The sequence below is a fragment of the Prionailurus bengalensis genome, chromosome B1, assembly GCF_016509475.1.
Source record: "Prionailurus bengalensis isolate Pbe53 chromosome B1, Fcat_Pben_1.1_paternal_pri, whole genome shotgun sequence".
NCBI classification, from domain to species: domain Eukaryota; kingdom Metazoa; phylum Chordata; class Mammalia; order Carnivora; family Felidae; genus Prionailurus; species Prionailurus bengalensis.
In genome coordinates, this window is record NC_057344.1 from 110462267 (window position 1) to 110488057 (window position 25791).

Sequence of the window (25791 nt, forward strand, 5' to 3'; positions counted from 1 at the left end):
ATTGTTGGTACAAACGGTATAACTTCTTAATCCAGATACAGTGGTCTGGAGCCCTCTGTGAAGCAGGTAGCAGGAATTCACCATAAGTGACAAGATGTGAAAGAACTCCCGTCCATACTGGCGTTGGACATCAGTTGATAAAATGCTCCAGTGTGGATGTTACTTAACTGCTTATTCATCAGCAAGCTTTTATAGAGTGCACATATGTTGCATTTGTGCTAATTTTTCTTCCTTTTATGATTCCAAAAAGATGAGTGTTGGGAGAAGCTTTTTTACTTAGGGGTGCACATACTTCCCCTGTGTTTAAGAAGATTCCCTGATTTGCAATGTCTTAAGGATCCTAGCTTTATAAATAAACCTATGCTTTAGTTAAAGCATATTCCATAGAAACTTAATTTTATTTTATGTTTTGGATTTTTCCACTAGTCCAAATGCTTGATGGTAGAACTTTATATCCATGTATGTATGTATGTATGTATGTATGTATATACACACACACATATGCACACACACATACACACATGTATGTATATATACATATGTATGTATATGTATATATATGTACGTATATATGTATGTATATGTGTGTGTGTATTCTTACCTATATCCTTATATCCTTATATATTCTTTATATCCTTACATCTCTTAGTATGGGCAAGCCTCATACATATTACAGACACAGTTCAATAATATTTGTGAAATTAGTATATAAATGACACTGATGTGTAGGTGACAAGCTTAACTCTCCATGAAGTTATTCGGGTATCAGAAAGAAAACCAAGAAACTAAATGTGTCTCTAACTGGCTCCAGTAGGAGAACTTCTGTTATCCCCCAATTCGCAAAACAATAAGCACTGTTTAATAGCTGGCAGCTACAGGTAGTTTAAGCCCTTCCTTTATAAACATCTAGACACTCAGTGTGATCAACACTAACAGTATGTCCTCTGCAGCAGAGAATCTGTTGCTCTCCTGAGTATTAAAGACTGATAAATGCTAGGATCTCCTGTCTGTCATCTTGGAAAACTCAAATGTTCCAGGACCTGAAAAGTCTGATGTCTTATAGGGATGTATCATCAAATTACTGGCTTGACTCATCTTTCACCTCTATTCTAGGATTCTTTCTGGAGTACCGTTTGTCAGAAATACGTTCAAGTCTCAGCTTTGGGGTATAAATTCACTCATCATTTACACTGGCTTTGCTGCTTTTACAACATGATCTAAACATTTTGTGACTAAATATAGGCTCATTGCTCTGGTGACTAACACCAACTTTTAGATGAATTACTGAGACACAAAAACTGTTTCAGCCCAATTAACTTGTGAAACAAATTTTAGCTGTGGTGGTTTTTTTTTTTTTTTTTTTCAGTCAAAGGCAGTTGCCTTGACATTAACAATGAAAAGTTCACATTCATAGGAAGATTCAGCATAACCTCAGCAGTACTCCTAGACTGTTTAGAAATCAGTAAAAAGGCTATTGATGTGTAGTTTATAAGGTGAAGATTAATTAGTAATATTCATCAGAGAATTAATGGCAGATTTTTAAAGCAGTGATTATAATTCAGGGTGCCTGGGTGGCTCAGTTGGTTAAGCATCTGACTCTTGATTCAGCTCAGGTCATGATCTCATGGTTTGTGAGTTCAAGCCCCACATCAGACTCTGCACTGACAGTGCAGAGCCGCCTTGGAATTCTCTCTCTCTCCCTCTTTCTCTCTCTCTCTCTGCCCTGCTCCTGCTCACAATCTCTTCCTCTCTCTCTCTCAAAATAAGTAAACAAGCAAGCAAACTTTTAAAAAGTTATTATAATTTTTCTCTAGGGATTACATAGGCATAATAACAAAATATGAGCAAAAATTGTGGTAATACAAGATATTTTAATATGGCAATGATTTTAATATGCAGATAAAAATAATCATGTCCATATTGCATTGTTTGAAACTTAGTCTAGTGAATGACAAGTGATAGCACAGGTATCAAGGTTTTAGTTTATCTTTTATGTAGTAGTCCTTCTGATAGATTTACTAAATTTCAATTGTGCAATTCATAGATAATTTCTCTATAGTACTCAAATTATTTCTAAATAGGTGTAATTTTCTACTCTTTTCAAAATGTATTTTGTAAATATTCTCCTGTACTTCTTTAGAATATCTGCAGCATATATGTAAATCTATAAATGGTCATTGTTTTTCTTTCTGTTCGGGGTTTTTTATATTTTTATGTACATTAAAGCATAGGGTATCAGGTATCTTGTTAAGATGTTTGGTATGTGTTGGAAATTTTCCCTTCACTTCTTAAAATAAGTATCTATATTGTTTTACAAGTGAGATTTTATAAATATGTGATATGTATATAAAAAAATTATGTATATGATATAATAACAGCTGGCTATAAACATATAAAAACAACTTTTTAAATATATATGGATATTTTTATTATATGTATTATTAAATGTATATATAATATATATTATCTTTTTAAATATATATGTTATATATAATGTGTATATATATATATATATATATATATACACACACTCTGTTTTATGTACATAGGTTCTGTGATGTCAATTGTTATGTCTTCTTTTGAAGAGTTGAGCATATTATATCAATTCATCCATCCTCATAGTATATGTGTGCATGCCAAGCAGGATTTTGGTGAGCTAAGTGTAGGACTGGTGCAAAGCTATGTAATTGCAAGTTATCAACTACCAAAGAGGTAAGCTGTCGCTTACTTAGTAGACCAGTCTCCAGTCAGAAAAGATACGTACCATGATAAGACATGAGAGAGGCAAACAATTCTTTTGGTCTCCAAAACATAGCTTGCACAGCCCTAAATTTAATTTTAAAATTTCCATAAGGACTTATAAAGGATTCTATAAATGTCTCATACCTCACACACACGAAAGAAAGATCATTTACTCTAAAATTTGATATTTCCAGAATGAGAACACCTTGGGTGCCTCAATGAATGTCCTTGGGTATTTCAAAGGCATATCTTGGTGAGTCGGGGATTATATGAACTAAAGTACTCATGGAACTTTGTCAAACATAGACAGAGTCACCATTAGTCTGTTGGTGTTTCTGTGCCTTTAGAAAAATCTGCTGGTGTGGTGCCTGGGTGGCTCATTTGGTTAAGCATCCAACTCTTGATTTCAGCTCAGGTCATGATCTCACAGTTCATGAGTTTGAGCCCCATGTGGTGCTCCATTCTGACAGTGGGGAACCTGCTTAGGATTCTGTCTCTCCCTCTCTCTCTCCCTTTCCCCTCTGCTCTTGCTCTCTCTCTCTCTCTCTCTCTCTCTCTCTCTCTCTCTCCCTCTCTCTCTCTCTCTCCCTCTCTCCCTCTCTCTCTCTCTCTCTCCCTCTCTCCCTCTCTCCCTCTCTCTCTCTCTCTCCCTCTCTCCCTCTCTCTCTCTCTCAAGATAAATAAATGAACTTAAAAAAAAAAAAGAAAAAGCTTCTGGTATGGGCACTTTGCTTAATGAGTGGAATAGGGTTGGATTACAGCCCTCCCTTTCTCCCTTGATTTGTGCCTTTGTGTAAAACACAGATTACACAACCTTTATCTGGTCATGGGTGTGAATGGGGAAAAAGGCTATCTTTTCTTTTTGCAATTTATGAATAGGCAAAATACAGCTGAGAAAAGTTTTAGCCTGACCTGACCTCACACAGTTGGTTAATATCAAACCAAAATATTGAATTCACTTCATTCTCTATTTGACCATGATGCCTAAAAGTGAAACAAATTGTCAATTTTATTAACTGGCTGATATAGAGCTATTTATTATTAGCTTTTAAAATTATGGTAAGGATAATTTTCTAAAGCCCTCTGGAACCCACAGAAGAAATAAGAAATAGCAGTTTGTAGTAGTCTTCATTAAATTATACTCTTTATGTTTTCATCATCATCATCATCATCATCATCATCATCATCATCCTTATCATCATCATCAAACATTTTGGTTTGATGCTTTTATATTGGTAAAATACACATAGCATAAAATTTTCTATCTTAACCATTTTTAAGTATACAGTGAAGTGTCATTAAGTTCATTCACATTGTCATGAAACCATCATCACCATCCATCGCCAGAACTCTTTTCATTTTGCAAAACTGAAACTTTGCACCCATTAAACAATAACTCCATATTCCTTTCTCCCCTGAATCTCTAGCAACTATAATTCCACTTTCTGTCTCTAATTTTGACCTCTATAAGTACCTCATGAAATCATACAGTATTTGCCTTTTTGTGACTGGCTTACTTCACTTAGCATAATGTCCTCAAGATTCATCTATGTTATAGCATATGGCAGAATTTCCTTCCTTTTTAAGGCTGAACAGTATTTCATTGTCTATAGGTACCACACTTTGCTTCTCTGTTCATCTTCCAATGAATAGTTGGTTTGCTTACATGTTTTAACTTTCATGAATGATGCTGTTGTGAACATGGATGTACAAATATCTCTTCAACACCCTGCTTTCAGTTCTTTTGAGTATATACCTAGATATAGAATTGATGGGTGTGTGGTAATTATAGTTTTAATTTATTGAGGAACTGTTGTACAGTTTTCCACAGCAGCTGTACCATTTTACATTACCACTTTTCTACATCTTCACCAACCCTTCCTTCCTTCCTTCCTTCCTTCCCCCTATCCTTTCCTTTCCTTTTCCTTTTCCTTTTCCTTTTCCTTTTCCTTTTCCTTTCCTTTCCTTTCCTTTCCTTTCCTTTCCTTTTCCTCTCCTCTCCTCTCCTCTCCTCTCCTCTCCTCTCCTCTCCTCTCCTCTCCTCTCCTCTCCTATCTGCTGTCCTAATGGCTGTGAGTGGGTATCTCATTGTGGTTTTAATTTGCATCAATTTTTTTTTAATGTATAGCTTTACAATTTATTCCTTGCCTTCAAGAAGCATTCATTTTGTTATGCACATCTTTGGAATACATTGCCTGAGTGTTTAAACAATCACACAATCCTAGATTAAGGCAGTTTATTGAATCACACACACAGAGATTATATAATAAGCTTAATGGCTGATTTGCTCATTTGGGGAGGTCAGTAATATTAACAGAACAAAAATAACCCATCCATTTCTGCTTTTTCTTTATTCTCTGTGCCCAATTAATTGTGGTTAGCAGTGTTGTTTTCATTCATGCTTTTTCTTGGTCATAGAATAGAAAAAACAGTTTTAAGAATATGAACTTTTGATAGTGGTTCATATTTTCCACATGCATTTGTGAAAGATGAAATGAGAAAGGAATTGCAGGGTTGGCAGGAGTTGGGGATTGTGGGAGGATACAGAAGGTATCAAGAATAAAGTAGAATAAGATGAGAGAAAATGAAATCCAGAGTGATATTGAAAGGATAGATTCAGTAATCACAGATTAGGCAGAAAAACAAGAATAAAGTAAGTGCTCCTTTGAAGGATTTGGAACCTTGCCATCCCACTCCACTCCCCAACTCTGCTGAATGACCACATGTTGGATGGTACCTGTGAATGTCTGTCCTGTGTCTGATATCCCAAAGTGTGCCTCTCCCAGTGTTTTGCCTTTCCCTTCCTGGCCAGAATCATTTTTGAATGGAATCAGTTTCAATGGCCTGCCTCAGTTTTATCATCTAAATTGTTATTCTTACTATGACTCAGCAAACCTATTTACATCAGGATCAATAAGAAACTCTTTGGACCTTCTAGTAAAGCAAACTTCCAGCCTTTCAAAATTCCCATCATCCAATTTGGAATTCATTCAGAAAATCATTTCTGAACAACTTCAGGTAATACACTACTTCAGAGGTGTCATCAAATACTAGATATCCAGCTAGAAAATAGGTTATATAAGAAGTTGATCTTGGCTAAATAAGATACCAACAATGGTATTAAAAATGAAGCCAGGGTTATGCTTGTAATCCCTCCCTCCTCGGTTTGCATCAGCTGCCCCCCATGCCCACCATTGTAGCTTTAACAGGACTGGATGACACATGTGATTCTGCTTGTGTCATGGTTACACCACTTGACTCTTCCTGAAACAGTGGTCATCCACCAGGAACTTATGTTTCCGAACCTATGAGAGAGTCATAATGTCAAATGAAGTTGGACAAATAAATGTTCTTGTTCTCTGTATTTAATTTTGGTAACAAGAGGCATAGGTTCGGTTCTTTAAAAAATGAAATGTTACACATTTCTTCCCCAGATTGTAAAACACCATGCTTTCATTCCCTTTTCAATCTCCAGTCCAGTTATGTGACTTATAATGAATTCAACAAATTCTTCTACATTTGTGATCAGACAGGATTATTTCATAGACAAACTCTATCTTGTGGGAAAGATACTACAAGATCCAGGACCGAAATATATGATTTTGTAGGGGGAAACTGCCTGAAAAATCCTTACCTTCTTATCAAAATATAATGGTTAGTGATATATGAAGAATACCCACCTTAATGCACTGACATATGATCATCTCCCACATATGCCTCTCTCTGAGATATAAAACTCTGGAATCATTCACTTGAGAGCATTTAATGAGCTTGTTAAAGGCACTATGACTCAGCTCTGATTATTTTATAGTGAAAACACAACAGATTTTACCCTCCCAGAGCTACCATACTAGTAGAGTGACAAACATTAAGCAAATGAGTACATAAATGAACACATAATTATATTGGTGATAAGTGTTATGAAGAATAACACAGGGTTCTAGGGGGATAAGATAATGTAGATGAGTGGAGGTCTGAGGATATAAAATTTAAGCCAAATTTTAAGAGTCACCCAGTAATAGAGGTATTGAGAATAGAAGTATTCCAGATTGAGAATATCCTGGAAGAGAGACAAGCATGTGAAAAGGCCCAGGAATGGGAAGGATTTTGGTGCACTTGAGGAACTGGAGGAAGGCCATTGTGGTTGGAGTAGGATGGAGAAGGGGTGCCAAGGAGGGTCAGAGATGGGCAGAGTACAAATTTGGCAAAGACTTGAAGGTCATGTCCAGTATCACCGGACAGCTATTTAAAGGGCTTCCTATAGTCATGGGACAAAATATGAAGCACATTTAAAGCTGGTTTCTGGAGAACTGATGGCAGAGGAGCAGGAGAGGAAGTAGGGCCAATTAAGAGGCTATTGCAGTAGTGCAGGTGACAGACAGTGACTGCTAGTGGCACCATTTGTTCTTCCAGAGCCCAGTTTTGGACTCTACTATCTGCTTAGACTCATAGTCAAGGCTGTAATCCTCATGAAATTTTATAAATGTTTCATTCATTATAGAACTACTTTCAACGATTTCTGATATAAATCATAAATCTATAGACCAGGAACAAAACGACAGTTCATTCTGCTGGATAACACAGAATGAATCAACATCTCTACAAATAACAATAGCAGCAACAAAAGTATTTATCTTTTTTGATATGTGAAGTCTCATCTTTTCATGATTCCAGGATTATCTTATTTTTCCCTGTGACCCCTAATGTTCTAGAAATTCATAAAAGGCAATTAATGCTAAAAATATATAATTAATATGCCTCATTTAATAACAGAACTCTAACATTAATTTATTCACAGAAGTTTGAATTAGTTAATGAACACTTTATTCATGAGGCTGATTCAATTTGACTTTGTATGAAATTTTATATAGCATGCTAAATTTTTTTAATGTTTATTTTTGAGAAACAAAGAAAGTATGAGTGGGGGAGGGACAGAGAGAGAGGGAGACACAGAATCTGAAGCAGGCTCCAGGCTCCGAGCTGTCAGTACAGAGCCTGATGTGGGGCTCAAACTCAGGAGCGCTGAGATCATGACCTGAAGTCAGATGCTTAACCCAGACGCCCCAAATTTTCAATCTGTAACTACTGCTTAATTTTGCACTCCATTAAACAATAATGTCAGTATAGAAATATGTTAATATTAGAAAATTCAATAGTTTATCTTCAAGGCAACATGTTCTATTAGAACTCCATCTTTACCTTCCCATTTATCATACATACAACAGAAATGATAAAAATGGTTTCATTTGCACAAGGATGTTTTTAAATAATGGGAACAATGAATGTTAGAAAATGAGAAAGAGTGCTGTCAGAGATGCTTAATTCAAAATAAAACTCTACCCCTTAAACTTCTTTAACAGCTAGAATGGTTCATTGAAAATTACTAGAATGCTAGGCCCTAAGTGTTTTTAATAGTCTTCTTTAAATAAAAACACCTTAAGAAATAAAACCTATTGCCATATATAAATTTTAATGTTTTTTTTTCCTTTTTAAGTGTGTGTAAAGTCCAGACTTAGAGTAGATGAATAGCATGGTTTTCTGACTTGTTAATTCATTTAATCATTACTTCAGTACTCCTTAATTGAATAAATATTTGGGGTTAGAAAAAAGATCAGTAAGTTATGAATCCTAGTGATTTAAGATATGACAATTCTCTTGGAATATATACTATACTTACGGAGCTTCTTCTGGAATATACAGTATATTTAAGGAGCTACTATAAGCAGCAATATCATTGATGTCAATAAGCTTTTTAATCGATATTTGGTAACATTTCACAAACCACACTTGTTTGTAATGCAGATTTTCTAGGTACCTGTGGTCAAAAAAAAGATAAATATGGTTATATATCATATTTACCTACTCATATTCATTCAAAGGAAGAAATCCTACAAAACTGTTATTATAGGGATAATAATGGTTTGTTGGAAGTATCATCTGTCTATTATTTAATTATTTTGTATTATAATTTATGTGATTGCATTATTATTGTAATTCTAACTGGGGAAAAAACCTAGGTGAGCTATTAAATGAAATCACATGTACATGTAACCATGGTTTTCAGAACAAGCCCATATGAAGCTTTAAATAATTTTAGATGCACATTTTATTTGTAAAAACAATAGGACTGAAAATAGTGACTCTAGCATTAAAGGACTTATAAATATCCAGAATGCAATGGAGAGGAGTCAAAGTTGCATAAGCTTTCAGACATGTTAAAAGTCTTTAGTATTATATCTTTTCCATTAGGAAAGGAAAATCCAAAAGAAAATAGTAACTAGTGATCTCTGGAACATGTTATCATTTGGTGAAAATAATAAATGGTGATCTCTGGAACATGTTATCATTTGGTGTTATTTCAGAACTTATTAAAGCAAGTGAAAACCAGAAAGAAAAAAGAGCTATCTGAAGAGCAAATTTATTTCTCCTTCCATAATGTACACACCAAGATTTATAACTTTACCCAGTGCTTTTTCAAATCACTCATGCCTTCTAAACTTGTGGAAAGATTGACAGTGTAATTATTGGAATGGCTATGTTGTGTGGTGATTGAGAGCAGGAACTATGGAATGGATGGCCCGCCTGTGCCACTTATATCTGTATAATCTTAGGCAAGTTACTTCTCTGTACCTTCATTTTCTCATCAGTAAACTGAGCTAGTGGTAAAACCCATCGCAGACAATAATTACAAGGATTTATGAGTTAATATGCTTAGTACACTGTGTAGCACATGGTAACCAAATGTTATCTATTACAACATTAAACTCCAAAGTTGAAATTTAAAATCAAGCCATATCCTAATAGATTAGGAAATGGCTGATACATGAGAAAATGGTTCACGTCACTAATAATCAAGAAATATTAACGTGAGATAACTTTTTCTAACTTTTTTTTTAATTGGGAAAAAACTGTCGGTACCTTCATGATGTTTGCGTAGGGGTGGGTAACAACCACTTTGGAAGGCAGTTGGCCTGGACTCATACACACATATGCATATGTCTATTTATTAAATAGGGAAAAGACTTCTTACACAAAATGGTGCCCATGACCTTAAGTGAAATGAAAAAACAGAAGTAGCCTAATAATTTACCTATATTGCATGATTCTACTTTTGTGAGGAAAAAAAAAATGTTTTCTTTGTGTTTGCAAGGGTACAAGTATATTTAAAGATACACAGAAAATTGAAATGATATACATAAAGTTAAAATTAGTTTTTTTTCCAGAGGGTGGAATTGGGGTTGAGGGACAAGGGGGTACTTGGTACACTTCCATATTTTTAAAATTTGCTAAAAAAAAATCACATTAAAAACATATATTTGAGGGGGGAGCCTAAGCCAGAAAATCACTGGTTAGGGAATTCTAGCCCCAGAACAACAGTCTTTTGGACCTGGAGAAGTAACGGATCCGAAAGATAGTTACATTTACGTATATACAGAGCATTGGTTTGAATGTGCTTTGTAGAGTAACTAAATCCAGTTGCTGAGTTATGGGAAACTCTTCACTTAAAGATGGCTGACAGATATGACTTCTTAGTTGGCAAGAGATCAAGTTGCCAAAATCCCTAAGTCTGTGTTGACTGGCAAATACATGGAGCATAAAGGAAATTGGGGTGCTTTACAAAGAAAATCTAGCACTCAGCCCAAAAGCAATATGTATTTTATAAGGCCACCTCTAGCCCATAAAGTCATGTGTACTGCAGTCTAAAAAGCAAGTCCGTTCAGAGAGATGCAGACTACAAATGCATACTCTATAGCCTTGAGTAGTAAGTGTCTTCTCTTATTGTTCAGAAAATATTTTTAAACTGTTCACCACACTTCATCAGACCTTAGTTAATATTGGGAGAATTAAAATGAAGAGTTTCATAGAGATTATTTGTGGAAGAGATATCTCTGAATATGGTTTTGGTATACAGAAAATTGTGTCCTCAGGATCTAGTGATACAAAGATATGTAGAAAAGATGGAAATGTTTAGATTAGTATAGATTGTTATGAAATCTGTAATGTAGTGTCTTAAAATCCTTTGTTTTGATAATTTTCAAAACAATCTGAAAAAAATTCTATATGAACATGGTGCAAATCTATTGATGCTTATTATTATTTTTAATGACAATATCTTGATTATCTTTACAGAGTTACTGGAGGTGAACTGTTTGAAGACATAGTGGCGAGAGAATATTACAGTGAAGCTGATGCCAGGTAAGTGACTTGCCCTGAGCAAGATACAAGACTCAACATTCAAATGACACTTGCTCAATATATCTCTTTATAAATATATCATAACCCTTAGTATTTATGAGACTCTCATAAAACCATCTTGGACTTCTTCTCATAAATGAGTCCCTCTTAATTGCTATTTGTCTCTCTTAATGTTTCCAAAATAATTGGTTTGGGGAAAAAATTAGAATCTGGTCTAAATTTTGTTATTATCTAGCATCTACAGTTAGTCTTTTAAAAATGAATAATAAAATATACACTGTATTGGGAATGACTTCTGCTAAAGAGATGTACTCTTTTAGCAAAGTTAAGAGATAAAAGATTAAGATCTTCTAGTCTCTAGATCCTGAGCTGCCCATGATGGTAGTCCCTAGTGTCACATGGCTATTTTAATTTCAATCCGTCAAAATTAAAGTTAAATAAAAAATTTAGTTTCTCAGTTGTACTAGCTACATTTTGAATGCTTAATAGCCTTAAGTGCTAGTGACTACCAGTTGAAGATAGCAGATATAGAACATTTCCATCATCATAGACCATTCCACTGAACAGCCCATGTCTAATCAGAGAGCATAAAAAGAAATAGAGTACAAAAGCCCAAGTGGTCTCCTTAAAGCATTTATTAGCTGTTTAACTCTTTGGAAATTCCAGGATAGCTTTTGGAACTCTCATATGAAAAATATTTATTCAGGTATTTCAGAGGGTTCTATATTTCCCAATCTTGTTAATTGTCGTCATCTTTAACAGTGGCTATACTGTATATTTTCTCTCATTTGAAACTTCCTAGGCTGCACAAAGGCAACCTTTTTGAAGTAACATTAATTTACTTGCCTAGGTACTACTTAGACTGTATCATGTTAGTTTTCCTTGATGTTTCTTTACACATATTCAGTAGTTGGCACTTATTTTGAAAACTCTAGCCTTGAGCAATTGACTCTATATTAGCCATGTAAATGAGATATTCTGAAAATTCAGTTACTTATTGTCTGCCCCCATTCTCTAATGCTGTCAGAGCTTCCTAACGCTTACTAATCCCACAGTAGCCTGCCCTCAGCAGATAGTCAGCTGATAGCCGATTCCCTCCCCATCCCTTCAAAGCAGCACATGCATACACATGCTCACTTGCAAATCTCTAATTAATCTTCTTGGTTTAATGCCAGTTTATGACATTCTGTGAACCTTATCTGTACATGACTACATGCTAATTTTTTAATGGAATTTTTACTGCCAAAGTCAAATAGAAACTTCCATGTCCCTTATACTATGATGAGTGAATCACCACTTGTTCAGTTTATCCCATTTCTTACATTCGGCCCCTGAAAAGAGGCTTCAGAGCAGCCTCGCAATTAGCTATTTGCCCACTTGCCCAAAGAGAGTAGTAATTTTAACTAAGGTAGTAAACAAGTTAGGGAATTACATTTATTTTGCTATTTAAAGTTATGTAAAATAGGTTATTATGTTTGAAAGATATTGGTTGAAATTAAAATAGAAACTGTTTTCACTATTGAAGAACCATACAGATAACAGGGTAGACCCTATAAGTTGGATCATTTTATATGCATGTTTCTATTAAGTTTTGGATTTTACTATAAGTTAATTTTTAGGATAGGTCCTACAACAAAATCAAGGAGAAGGAACAAATCTTCCCATGTACAAACATAAAGAAAAAGTCTTTCCTTACTAGTCCTCAAGAACTTAAGAATTGAATCCATTCTCACTAGCAAAAAATGATGTAATTCATTTAATTTGAATTATTGTTTACTTCTTTATTTTGCATTATTCATTAAACCTGATGACTTACACCTGCGGTTGAAGAGAAAGTGAAATATTTCTAAAAAGTAATACAAAGTGAAGGGAAAAAATTCATAGGATTTAAAAAATAATTACCAACACACACTCAAATAACCTTTATAGTCAAAAAGTAAACGATGTTTAGCCACTTTTTAGCCCCTTTAATGGTACTCTTTATAGAGTTAGCATTGGAAAATCATAACCACAGTGATGTTTTTTTTACATTCACATTGTAAGAAATCAGATGGTGATTACTTTTTATAATTCAAGGATTTACTTTGGAGTAATATTATTTTGTACATTAAGTGGTTGAAATGTCCTTATTAAAATGTTTGTTAGTGAATATACCTCTATACATAACCTGTATTTGAATTGCACAGTAAATTTGTACAAAATACATCAGTGTGATCTCTATTATTTTATGTCAGATGACAGTTCATGGGACCTTACAGGTGCCAATCAATGATTTATCCCCTTTATTAGCAATCTGTTTGACATCAGCGAGCCTTTAATAAGAATAGTATAAATTGTACTTTTTGACATTGTATAAGCAAAAGTTTTCCTTCACTGAGGTGTATGGAAATGTATCTAACAATTACTAGTGTGCCAGGGTATTAAAAAGTTTTTTTTTTTTTTTTTCGTAAGTTCCTAGCCCTTCTCCGGAGTATGCCTCTCCTGAAGAGGGATTTATTTTATGTCGTGGGTTTACTTGAAATTTTCCCTCTGTTATTGAGACTTGCATTGGTTTTCCTCTTAACATATTCTACAAGAAGCACCAGTCCTAAGTCAAAATGATAAATGTGTCCCTCCATTTTTTTAACCCTCGTTTCACCTGCCACTTCATCTGTGTTTACCCTCTTGTTTCAACACCTATGTTTAATTGTGACCTCAGATTTTAAACAGTTTAGATGTGTATGAGAAATACTCATAAATTTTATATTGCTAAAGGAATTTCCCAGAGCATTATGGGAATATTTATGAATTTTTCTCCTTGAATATGGAAATTTTGACTTCTGTATACAAGTGATTTAATATGTACACTTGCAATGAAAAAAAACACACAGCTCAAATTGTTTTGTCTGAACATGTCACAAACTCTATGTTGGATGTCATTTTTGTTAGAACCAGAATTAGCTTTATTCAGCGTTATTAAATTCCAATGTAAAGCTAAAAATATGTTGTGAAAATATAATTTTTGTTTGTTTGTTTGTTTCGTTTTAACTTTCATTTTATTTTGTATTCAATGTGATTATGTACCTTTAAAATGTTCTCCCTTCCATTCTGCCCTTGTATCTTTACAGTCATTGTATACAGCAGATTCTAGAAAGTGTAAATCATTGTCACCTAAATGGCATAGTTCACAGGGACCTGAAGGTCAGTATATGGAGTCCATAAATCTGAATCAAAGGAGGTTTTTTTTTCGTTTGTTTGTTTTATTTCTGGGGAAAGGGCAGAGGGTGGGTATTTAAAATGGTTCCCTTGCCTTTCCCAATTTTTCCCTAAAATGACTACATGATGAAATGATAATGCATGATGCCTCTTTCAGTTTGCTCATCTACAGGCTAAATATACATCATAGCAGAAAGGAAAGGACAATATTAAAAACACAACCTGTTAAGTTTCCAAGCAGTAAACTACCAGAGGCGGTTTGGGGGCAGGCTTTCCTGAAATGTCCAGCATTCACCTGGAGATAAACTTGGCCTGTGATGTATGTCCGCCTGTAGATTTAAACACCACTTCTGTTCTGAGACCATGGGTTGCTGTAGCAAAACAACTGGCTACACATTGCTCCATTTGAGTCTGATGAACCCTCAGGCAAGAGGTAATAATTGCCAGCTAAATTAAAGCACAAGAAGTTAATGATTTATCAAAAATTCATTACGTATCCTAATTTCACCTTAATGGTGCCTTGACCGCTAATGTGACAGCCTTTGGAATGATACTGAAAAATGGGAGGGAATAGGGAAGCAGTTTTTTTATATGGGGTGGAGGTGGACCACGACAGCTATAAAATGTTTACTTGCATTCCAGTTCTTTTCCTGTAAGAATTTAGAACTAGGAAATGAGCTCCTGAATTAAAATATTTTTAAGAAGGTTTTTGTCCTCAAACACGTGGATCCACATTTTCTCTCACATCTGGCAAGATCCTGATTGCGCTGAGGTAGTAGTCACTCTACTTGAGCAATATGTTTACATTACTGAAGGTGGTAAAATACAACCCAGTTGTCTGCTGGTTTTGCACTGTAACCCAGTCTCTCTGAGGGTATACAGACAGTGAGTGTAAGCTTGGAACTAACACACGCCCCCTGGTGTTTGCATGCAGTCATTGCATTCAGCAGATCCTGGAGGCTGTGCTACACTGCCATCAGATGGGCGTAGTCCATCGGGACCTGAAGGTGAGTAATGCTGTTGGAGAAGATAAACCACCACACAATTCCTAATGACTGTTCAGCTGCAATTATGCCTGTAAAGGCAAAAATATGAGCAAGAAAGTTGTGTGGACTCATTCCAACACATTACGAAAACACATTCCCTTACCACAGTCTCGCTTATTTCATCTCTTCTCTGATACACACTTGAGACTTACATAAATCCCATTTCATCCCGAGAAATAATGTCCTACCATTAACAATAAATAGGTTGCTATATTTCTTTCCTCCTAAGAATATAGCACGTAATGTGACTTTGAGTACGATTGATGGTCTCTTCTTCAGTCTGAACTCATTCTGTGGACATTGATCAAACATACTATTTTAGAGTCATACTGTGTATACCTAATATAATGTAAATAGTTATGAAAATTATAAAGAGAGTAGAGATAAAGTCATTGAATAGGTTTTTGGCCCAAGTGATTGGTGATAAAGGACCTCCGTTTTGGGCTCTGAAGTCTCTTTCCCTCAATAGTAGTTCCAGGAATTCTGAGGACATTGAGGCTTCCTGGCTCCTTGTTTATTTACATTCCTAAGTACTAAGATACTAGTGCCTTTTAAAACAGATAGGAAAAAGGTCAAACAGATTTAATGTCAAATAATATTTATGTAACCTGTATATGGACTCATACTTTTAAGACTTCACTCAGTTTCTGATACCATTGAGGATGAGAAATGTTCAGATCACTTAGAAATTAAACAGTTCAGGGGGAGGCTTCTCTTTCATCCACTCTCTGTCCCCTTCTGTCAGCACTCTAGTTTCACTTATGGAATTTCAGGGATCTAGTGAAGGCCTAGAAATTTAAGTGAAAGCACTGGGTGGGCAAAATAGCAAATTGTGAGCACTATGCGGTTGTCATTCTTTGTTTCAAGCCTCAGCCACTTCCAGGCATTAGTACAAATGTGGCCAAGTAATGTAGAATGTCAACTGTGTGTGTTCAGTGGGAGGACCTGGGCTGGTTTCTCACTTGCAGACTTCCCTAGTTACGATACATTGGTAAATCTGTAGTTACCATTCATTTAGTATGCTCTGGAAGAATATATCTCTAAGGATCCACAACGAGTTACTTGAAGATGTGATGTGTAAGCAAAGTATCACCTTAGTCTCTCAGATCTTCCTTCGATTTCAATTTGAGTCTGAGAGCTTTAAATGTCAAAAGCAAAGGTATGGTTAAGGGCATTTTCTTTTGGAGAGCCAAGATGGGACTGTGTGCATCTGCTAACACTTTACCAAATGTACCCATCAGGATTAAGGAAAAACAGTATGTTCCTTTGAAAATTCATATCTTTGGCAATCACCTCAAGAATTCCCTATCAGACATGTAGAGAAAGTCCCCGTTTTGTTACTCCTCCGAGCTCTCACTGTACTACTGTCCTAAGTGAATATACATGAGCATACACATTTATTTGTACAATTTTATCAGATACTCAATTTAATACATTATCATTTGAAATATTTTACTCCATGTTATGTAATTATAAGTATACTCTAAAATCCAAGGTTGAAAAAATGTTAATTCTCTTACATGACCTTAAAATCTATCTTGTGGGGTCATGATATTGGGCTTCTGTAAGTGTTCCAACTCAGCTGAGCTCTTCAAAGACTGGAGCTTTAATCAGAGACAGCAGTGGGTCTAGGTTGTGGGCTGTGCAAAAATATATTTTCTGACATAGGAGTTAAATTCACTAGTTAAAAACTCAGGCAGGGGCACCTGGGTGGCTCAGTCGGCTGAGCGTCCGACTTCGCCTGAGGTCATGATCTCGTGGTTCATGGGTTCGAGCCCCGATTCGGGCTCTGTGCTAACAGCTCAGAGCCTGGAGCCTGCTTCGGATTCTGTGTCTCCCTCTCTCTCTGTTCCTCCCCTGCTCGTGCTCTCTCTCAGAAATAAAGATGAAAAAAAAAAAAGAAAAACTCAGGCAGGTGATTTTTAGGGAGGCCTGATACCAAAGGAAATAACCTGCACATCACTCAACAAAATGTTTTTGTTCTCCATCCTTATTTTGATTTTGGGAGAGGATAGGAGTATGCTTTGTGTAGAGCTTGTTATAATTTTTGGGATTATCTTGGTTTCTGTCAAATTCCTGACTTGAATAGATTTCAGTTGAGTCTAGTTTTCAGGGCATGTTTCAGTAGGCCATTTCATAACATGATAAGAGAGTTCATAACATACTAAAAGAATATATTAGAGGAAGTTTATACACACACCCTGAGTGTGCTAAATCTCTGATTTTGTTTTATGTCTTTTATATCTACATGTATACTTTATCTGCTAAGTATACTGCTTGTAATAGTATATTTGCCAATACATAAAATTGAAAGAGATAGGTAAATTTTTTTATTATCAGGCTTTAAACAAAAATTTGCCCTCCTATTCTTAGGTCATATATTTTTGTTTCCATATCTTGATTCATTTGTTAATTCGTATATAATACAGATGTTTGATGCACAGTTTAATTTGTCCATATCAGTGAGAGAAAAACACAGAAAGTGTTCTGTTTTCCATCATTATTAAAGGCACCTACAAGCATATTAGTACTGTACAATTTGTTTGTAAGCCCATCCTAGAACAATAGCTATATTACTGTAATACCTATAATATCTACTTATAATACTACCTATAATACTTCACAGTACCTAATATAGGACTTCATACCTAGTAAATACTTGTGGCATATGCTTTCAATTTAGGAATGAATGAAACTCAATGAAAAGCACATTTACAACATAAAAAGCATCATTGAATAAAATAGCTTTTGTGGATGTTAATTAATATTGAATAAAGAGGATAAGTATATCCTCTTTGATACGGTCATAACATAAAGATCATTATCTGAATAACTGCCACTCTTGGGAGCTTCTTAGTGGAATCCACCAGATGGAAAATTATAAGGATCTAGAGACAAGGCTGAGGCATAGCAGACAATTAGAGGATGTCCTCAAACAAGCAGTAGAATAAGGTTCCATGTGGTGGGATATTAGCATAAAGGAAGCACATCAGTCAGAGCCAGACAGTATCCAGTGGATACACAAGCCTTTTGTCTAATGTGCAGCCAGTGTCAAACCTAAGCAATATTAAGGAGTATCTACCAGTGGTGACATAATTATAGTACTATAGTTGAATATGACTCTCATCTTTGGGAGAATTTGGATCAAGGTGAGATGTTAGTAATAAAAATGATAATAGCTGCCATTTATCAGGCATTTACCATGTACCCTAAACTATGATATCATATGAATCTTAACAGCTTTATGAAGAAGGCGCTTTGATATTCCCCATGTTGCGTAAAGAGAGCTTTAGCAACCACTAGTGAAAGAACTTACTCATGGTCGCTCAGCTAGTGAGATATGATTTGTGCCCAAGCATTTTGTTTCCAGTGTCTGCAGACTTAATTACTACCATTTCTCAATTCGTTAGTTGGATAAATCAAAAACTTTACAGAGGCCAAAAAATAGGTCAAACGATGATGGGAAAGTAATTTCACCGGCAACAGTAAGAATTGGAGAAATGATTTTAAGATTTGTGAATCAAATGATTAAAATGATTCTGCCTATGGATGTTCCAGAACTACACAAAATCTGTATCATTAGGAATAAGAGAATAAGTTACTTTTTAAGATATAATATGGAGTGGAAGGGGACAATATAATTTGCCAATAGATTGGTGTCCAAAGTATAAATTTCTTATTCAGGAAATCAGTAAAGTGGCATTGGTCCCAGCCTTGGGAAAATGAGGCATAGAGAAGAACGATATGCGTTTGCCACATGTAATTTAGGCCACATCAGACAATCAGTTTGAAGTACCTAAAAATAGACTGTTTACAAAGAATGGATTGCTATAACTCAGTGTTGAGTGTTTGTGAACTGAGGATTGAAAAGTCAGGTATAAAGAGAGAGGAACAAACATTCATCAAACATGTCTTGATGAGGCACTGTCATAACTCCGGGCATAAATTACAGAGCAAACTAAGAACAAACCTTATGTGGATAGAACCTATAGGCCACTGAATAAAGATCATTTTAAAATATGTATCAGCTGTTCCTCCCAGAAAGGGATATACATCACATGAATACTGCACCCTGAAAAGCATTAGGTTAAGAAGGTCGCAGTAACAAATCACAGCTCTTGAGGTCACAAGAAGTAGAGGGATATCAAACCAGATGTGTTCTCTCATTTAAGAGCCTGAAGAGTACAGTTTCTGTGAATCAGTTAACAGAAGTCAAAGGAGGCAGCTCTATAGCTGCGTTTTATCATATAACTGTATTTCACACAAAGGGGTAAGATTTCTTCAGTTCAAAGTACAGCAGAAATGGTTACCAAACTACTTCATGAACACCAATCTGGTTAGAAGACTTCATATACACACAATAATCTCTTAGCAGCACATCGACACCTGTAAACTGGCTTAGCAGAGAATGAGCTACCTCCTGAAAAACAATGTTATTTAATGGAAAAGTCATTAGATCAATAGATGGAGAAAGAGAGGGAAGAAGAGAGAGAGGGATAGAATAGGTTTTTAATGAAGGTAATAATTCTGGAGATTTGGGGTCACTTGAAAACTTTTATAGGAATAAAATTAAATTTAAAACCAGAAAAGAAAGAAATTAATTTTCTGGAGGACTATGACATGCAATAAATCCTATTTAGCAATAGATATATCAAATTGTGAATGTCTGTTTTGAATAATTATAAAATCACAATTATTCCACTTTTCTCAGAAGCATACTTAAATACAAGTTTAACAAACTTATCATTTGTGTATAATGTCGAGGTGCTTTAGAAACTATGTAAGTGATAAATTCCATAATTCATTAGTCATTCTGGTGTCTCTTTATTGAACCTGACAACTGTGTGTCAAGCCATAGAGAAACAGTAGGTGATTGACACAGTCCCACTGTGGTCACCCTCACTTCTTTCAGTCTACCTGAAAATATGTGCTAATGATGTAGAAGTAAATAAAAAAAAAAACAGGAATGGAAAACAGATAATTCTAAGGAACTTGCTCCATATATGCATGGTTATACAAATAATACTTCCTAATCACAGACTTACAGCACATGTGTCAGCTGAAAACTCCCTGTGCTAAATACATAAATTCAGGTATCCATTCCATATAAAAATGAAAACAAAAGTCACTTGTACCATGTGCACAAAAGAACTTCTACCATGTTCATGAGTGAGATTGGTATTCAAGCTTTGCAATTCATGCAAACTTTCACTTAGTTTATTTCTAGGAGCTTTGTTCACACCTTCTTTGGCAAAGGAAAAGTGACTGAAAACACACCAAAGCACAGAATGCTTATCTTCATGTTGAAATAATTGATACACTTCAATAGAAGAAAGAAATCTAAAAAGACAATTTCAGTTCCTGAAAACTAATATGCAAAGAAATGTAAGAATTAAATAATAATGGAATAATGAAACTAATAACTAGCTGTTTTTATAATATTCATAAAGGAAAGAGCTATAAAAAAAAGTAAAGCACACATGATGTTGCTGCACATATATAGTCCTAGTATTTGAGTTTTATTGGCTAGGTTTATTGGCTGTGATATGACTGATGCTGAAGATGGTCACCACTTTTGCCAAATCAGTTCCTTCATAAAGATCACATTAATTTAGAAATTCTCATATGTTTGTGAGATTTTTGAGAAGCAAGATTGAAAATATGTCTCATAAGTTCTCCCCCTTGTCTTATTTGGATATGGGTAGTAAATATTTTTGAGTATTTCAGATTCTTTTGCAACTAGCTACTTAGTGGACTGTCTATACCAATGGTATGAAACTTTCCCATTTTTAATCCATTGGAGAAATTCCCTCAGTCTCACATCTTTAAAAGAAGCAATCAGAAAGCTGGCTTCAAGTCCTCCATCTTTTTTGATGTCTCTACCTCATTTAGACACTGAGGAGTTTGAGTCATTTTATCTCCTATGCCAGTCTCTGTCCTCAAAGTGATTCCAGCAACTTGCCTAGGTACTTTGAGATATTTGAACAGATTCAAGAAAATCTCAAATCACAACTAACAAAGTTGCCTCTGCATCCATATGGAAGTAGAAAACAAAACTTGCCAACAGTTGCTGCTCATTACAGCTGATATGCTATAAATGGTTGTTGACACTAAGACCAGATGTCATGGAAAATCCTGCATCATTAGGAAGCAATTGGGTGGGGAAGGAACCTGTGTGTGAGAACATCAGTAGAATCTATTTAAAAACCGACCTAAAAAGTGATCGCATTATAGGAATTTAGAGATAATCTCAATATATAAAGATTAACATAATAGATTGCATTAAATTTAGGAATATAGACATCCTCCAAGTTATAAACATTCATTGCAAATGTGATGTGCATTTGAAAGTTGAAGGGACTCATTAGCTCTAAGACTGTGAGTTACCCATGTCCACACAGGACATAAACCTAGATCTTCATCTTTTTTTAGGTCATCATGTTGCCCATTTCTCTCATGTTCATCTGTGCATTGGAAAACCTGTGTTTCTGATTTCACCTTTCTCCTTTGCTTTACAAAATCAAAATAGTCGAATAGTAGGAGATAAGAGTGTAGTGGTGATCCTTTTTAAGGAAGCAGCCACTAATTAGCTGTAAGACTCTACCATTTCAGCTTTTATGAAATATAATCACAAATTATCTTCCTTTCTGTCGGTGTTCAGAATTTGAACTAACCTACTTGCCAACAAACTTTTGTAGTACAACATATTTTTTAAGTTGGAAGCTATATAAATAGTAGAACATGATAACAGGATTATTCAAATTTTGGATATATTCCAGAGAGTTGTATATAGTTCAAATCTGTGTGCTATTTCTAATGTTTCATTGAAGCTGGTCATTAGAAGCAATCTTGTGATGAAACATTTTATGAAAGCAAAGAATACTTTAATAAAATCAATAAGCATCCTGATTTTACAGTTTGCATTCTGTAATTCAATATTTTAGGTTTGCCTAAAAGATATGTACAAACATGAGGCCATTTTAGTGCTATTAATTTTTAAATCTACACAGTAACCTTGAAAGAGCCCTGCCTTTTCCTGTACATAACTGCAGCTGAACAGTCTTCATGGGTAGAAGGTGAAACACTGATCCAGAAGGATTATTTCCCTGGATGACTCATGAGGCCCTATAGAGAGGTCTTCTAGGTCATCTCTAGGTATGAATATTTGCCCCAGTCATTCAGAGGCCATGCATGATAAAATCCTAAGGTGTTCCATTTCTTCTGAATTGGCAGATACTTGGTGTTTAAGGGCATAATGCACACAGCACTGCCAAGAAACGTTTTTGATCTAGTGATAAGAATAAAAGCACATTAAATATTTTAAAAGTTTACTTACTGATGGCGCTGGCATTTTCTCAACAACTTCAGTATTATTTGATCTAAAGACCCCAAATGACTGAGATTTCTAAAGTGATTGGAACTCGCCTTGAATGAGTGTGGTTGACAAATTAGGACAGATGTGTATTAGCAGAGATCTCTGACATCTCAATGCTTTTGAATGTGAAGGTTACAAAGAACTAAACTATTGCTTAGAGTTTGATGTGGTTTTTCCAAGTCATTTATTCCATAAATTAATAGCTGGAAATCACATTGTGATTAAATTAGAAAATGAGTGAATGTAGTGGGCCATAAATTTTATTAATGAAAACAAAATGTCAAATATTAATAATATAACATTGTTAGGTACTGTACTACATTAATAGACAACAGAGTTCCAACTAATTTTGAGTGTTAGGTTTTTACTAAAAGTTATTTCAGCCTGGAGATCTTTCATATCCTTGAGACATCTTTATCCCAGTGTCCACATTAAATTACCATGTGTTTAGTGTTGAGGTGATTAAAAAAACAAACCAAAAAAACCCCTATCAGCCCTAAGAAATTACAAAGTTTTCCTTACAGTTACCTATTGTCATAATAGTGATGAATCTGATGGCAGTGAACAGCAATAGCCCGAAGAAGCTGGTACTTGATTAAAACTTACTTGCCTACACTCTTATTTCTTGTAGACTTAACCTAATTTTTTCCAAGTTCTGGTTATGAGTCTTTGCTAATTTGCATGGCTGGCTTAATAAATATTGGTTTAGGCTGTGTTTATACAAGGTCAAAACAACCAACAGAATTGCTTAATTCAGTAAGAAAAAAGTAGCCATTTCATGAAAAAATTATATTAGTTTGCTAACACATAAACAGAACCAATTTGAATGACCTGAATATGTAGATTTCCAGACAATTGTTTTGGCACTTGTAGACTCCATTGTTTCCCAACTTTTTTCAGTCCGAGGCACACATCTAAATTTACTGGGTTTTAGCCCAAGGTAAGAACATGTTGAACTACACTCCCAAATGTGTACTTGGGGATGGTGGACTTCGCTGTATATCTTAATCAGCCTCCTTTTCCTGACCGTCTTCTGCCTTTAGTTCCTAAAATCCACAAAGGCGGTCTGGGGAAATTCAGGATTTTGCCCTGATGCCTGTTTTCAAAGTTCCAGTGTGTCTCGATGCCCTGGTTGGGAAACAAGGATAAATAGACACAGCCTTATTCCAAGACTGAGTTATCAGTCCTTGAACAACGATAAATACCCAAGAAAATGAAAATGTGTATTTCTTATAGTATTCCAACATGTGAGAACACATATATAAAGAATGATTTGAATCACACTTTGTAGACATATAAATTATGTTTTAAAAAACTGGCTTATGAAGAAAAAAAAAGCTAACTATAACATTTGGCAAATAGTAGTACACTCTTCCTGCCTTTAAGAATAAACAGATTCTTAAAGACAGCAATTTAATACGTAATTCAGAATAAGACTCCAAAATTTGTTCAGAAATTGTTTGGAAACATTGAGGAATCAAAATCACTACATTTGGGTCCAAACTCTTGAAGTCAACTAGGATTTAATTTGCACAGTTTCATTTGCCAAATGTCTGTAGATTGGTCCAACTCTTGTTATCATTTTGCCAAGTTTCCTTCTGCTGAAAATGTCTGTGCTCTATTAGGCTTCTAAGTCAATGTCCATGGCCAAGTCTGGACCTCAGCAGCCCTTGGAAGCATGTGAGCAGGTCAAGACAGGTGCTTCCATTCATTTGATCTCTCCCCAAGTGTATTCTCTCTTCTGCCCAGTATCTCTCTAGTACATTTTTGCATCTGTCTGAAGCCTGCACACATGATAATTTTTAATCATTTTTCTAACCATATTTTCCCTGAGATTTAGGAATGACAGTCTCCTGGAGAGAGGACAGTGCATGACTTTTTTTTTTCCTATTCTTACAAAATATGTTGTTAGTTTTGAATAGTCACTTAAAATAGGTTCTCACTTCAGTCTCTTTTTTTTTCTTTCTAAATAAAGCCTGAGAATTTGCTTTTAGCTAGCAAATCCAAGGGAGCAGCTGTGAAACTGGCAGACTTTGGCTTAGCCATAGAAGTTCAAGGAGACCAGCAGGCGTGGTTTGGTGAGTAGGGCCTCTCTCTACTTCATGCTGCTCGTTCTCTTCTGGCTCATTGTAGCCCACTTCCCAGCCAAAATAAGACAGAAATGTTGCCTCTAACAACAACCTGACTAAATTTGAAGACATTAGATCTTCATAAGCACTTAATTTTACTGACATTAAAGGGTATATGATCTAGAAGTAATTTAAGGGAAAATATTAATATAAGAACAGTAACATATTGACATTTTCTTAAGGGATGAGTGAGAAAATGAATCCTGTACCAAGAATTAATGGGGAGGGTTGCAGTGTTCAAAAAGGACTTATTTTTCATTTGAGAAGAAATTTATTGTTCACACAGAACCTTACTTGATGCCAAAAACTGCTGTATAAATAGGTACTCAGGAAATATGGACTATTTCACATATTTTTTTGATTAAGAAATTAAGGTTCTAAAAATATTATGTGTGTGTGTGTGTTTACCTTAATTATCTTCTGTTCTTTAAACTTCCAGTTTCCTCTCTAAAATTTTGATAATTTTGAAATTTCCATATGATGAAATTTTGTTTACAGTTTGTTTACAGTTAAGAAAGAAATTAACTGTGAGTTTAAATTAGAGCATTTCTAACCAGGCTTGTGGATTGTTTTAATATTTATCCTGTCAGGTTATTTTGTTCACTTTTTTTTATGCCTCCGTTTTTGCCGCTTCTCAGTACTGACCCAGTTTTTCATGTAATGTCCCAAAATATAACCTCTCCCCAAGCCTCAATCTTACTTTTCTGACTTTCAATGTATTGAGGTTAGGTTATTTTTTAAATGATTTTTTTCACTTCTCATTGCTTTTTTGCTGAACAACAACAGAGCACTCAAAAAAAATGCTTATTCCTTTTGTTTTACATGCAGACCCTCTCTGTGTTTTCCTAAAGATAAGGTATGCACAGAGCTTCCAGGATTCACTCTGTCTCTAATCTGTCCCAGCTAGTAAGTGGGAATGGATGACATGGCAGCCTTCTCCCATCTCCTCTGCCAGCAGCTTAATTTAGGACCTCATTTTCTGCTCCCTGTCCTGTTTCAGTAGTACCTGACTGTTACCCTTGTCCGTGAGTCCTCCTAAGCTTAATACCGTCATTTGCATGAAGTCTCTCCTCACCCACCAGATAAATATAGTATCTCCAAATTTGGC

General features: G+C 35.2%; 1 protein-coding gene across 21 annotated transcripts in view; it reads left to right on the forward strand.

Moving 5' to 3' along the window:
- Positions 1–25791, forward strand: part of CAMK2D (calcium/calmodulin dependent protein kinase II delta) — a 316290-nt gene that overhangs the window by 212461 nt on the left and 78038 nt on the right. For 14 of the 21 annotated variants that reach the window (XM_043569767.1, XM_043569809.1, XM_043569848.1 and 11 more), the window contains exons 5-7: positions 10873–10938; positions 14046–14118; positions 24530–24632. In XM_043569767.1, the coding sequence (XP_043425702.1) occupies positions 10873–10938; positions 14046–14118; positions 24530–24632 (242 nt within the window). Of the gene's footprint in view, positions 1–10872; positions 10939–14045; positions 14119–15067; positions 15141–24529; positions 24633–25791 lie in introns of all 21 variants that reach the window. The other 7 variants (XM_043569774.1, XM_043569911.1, XM_043569793.1 and 4 more) reach the window with 1 other exon arrangement.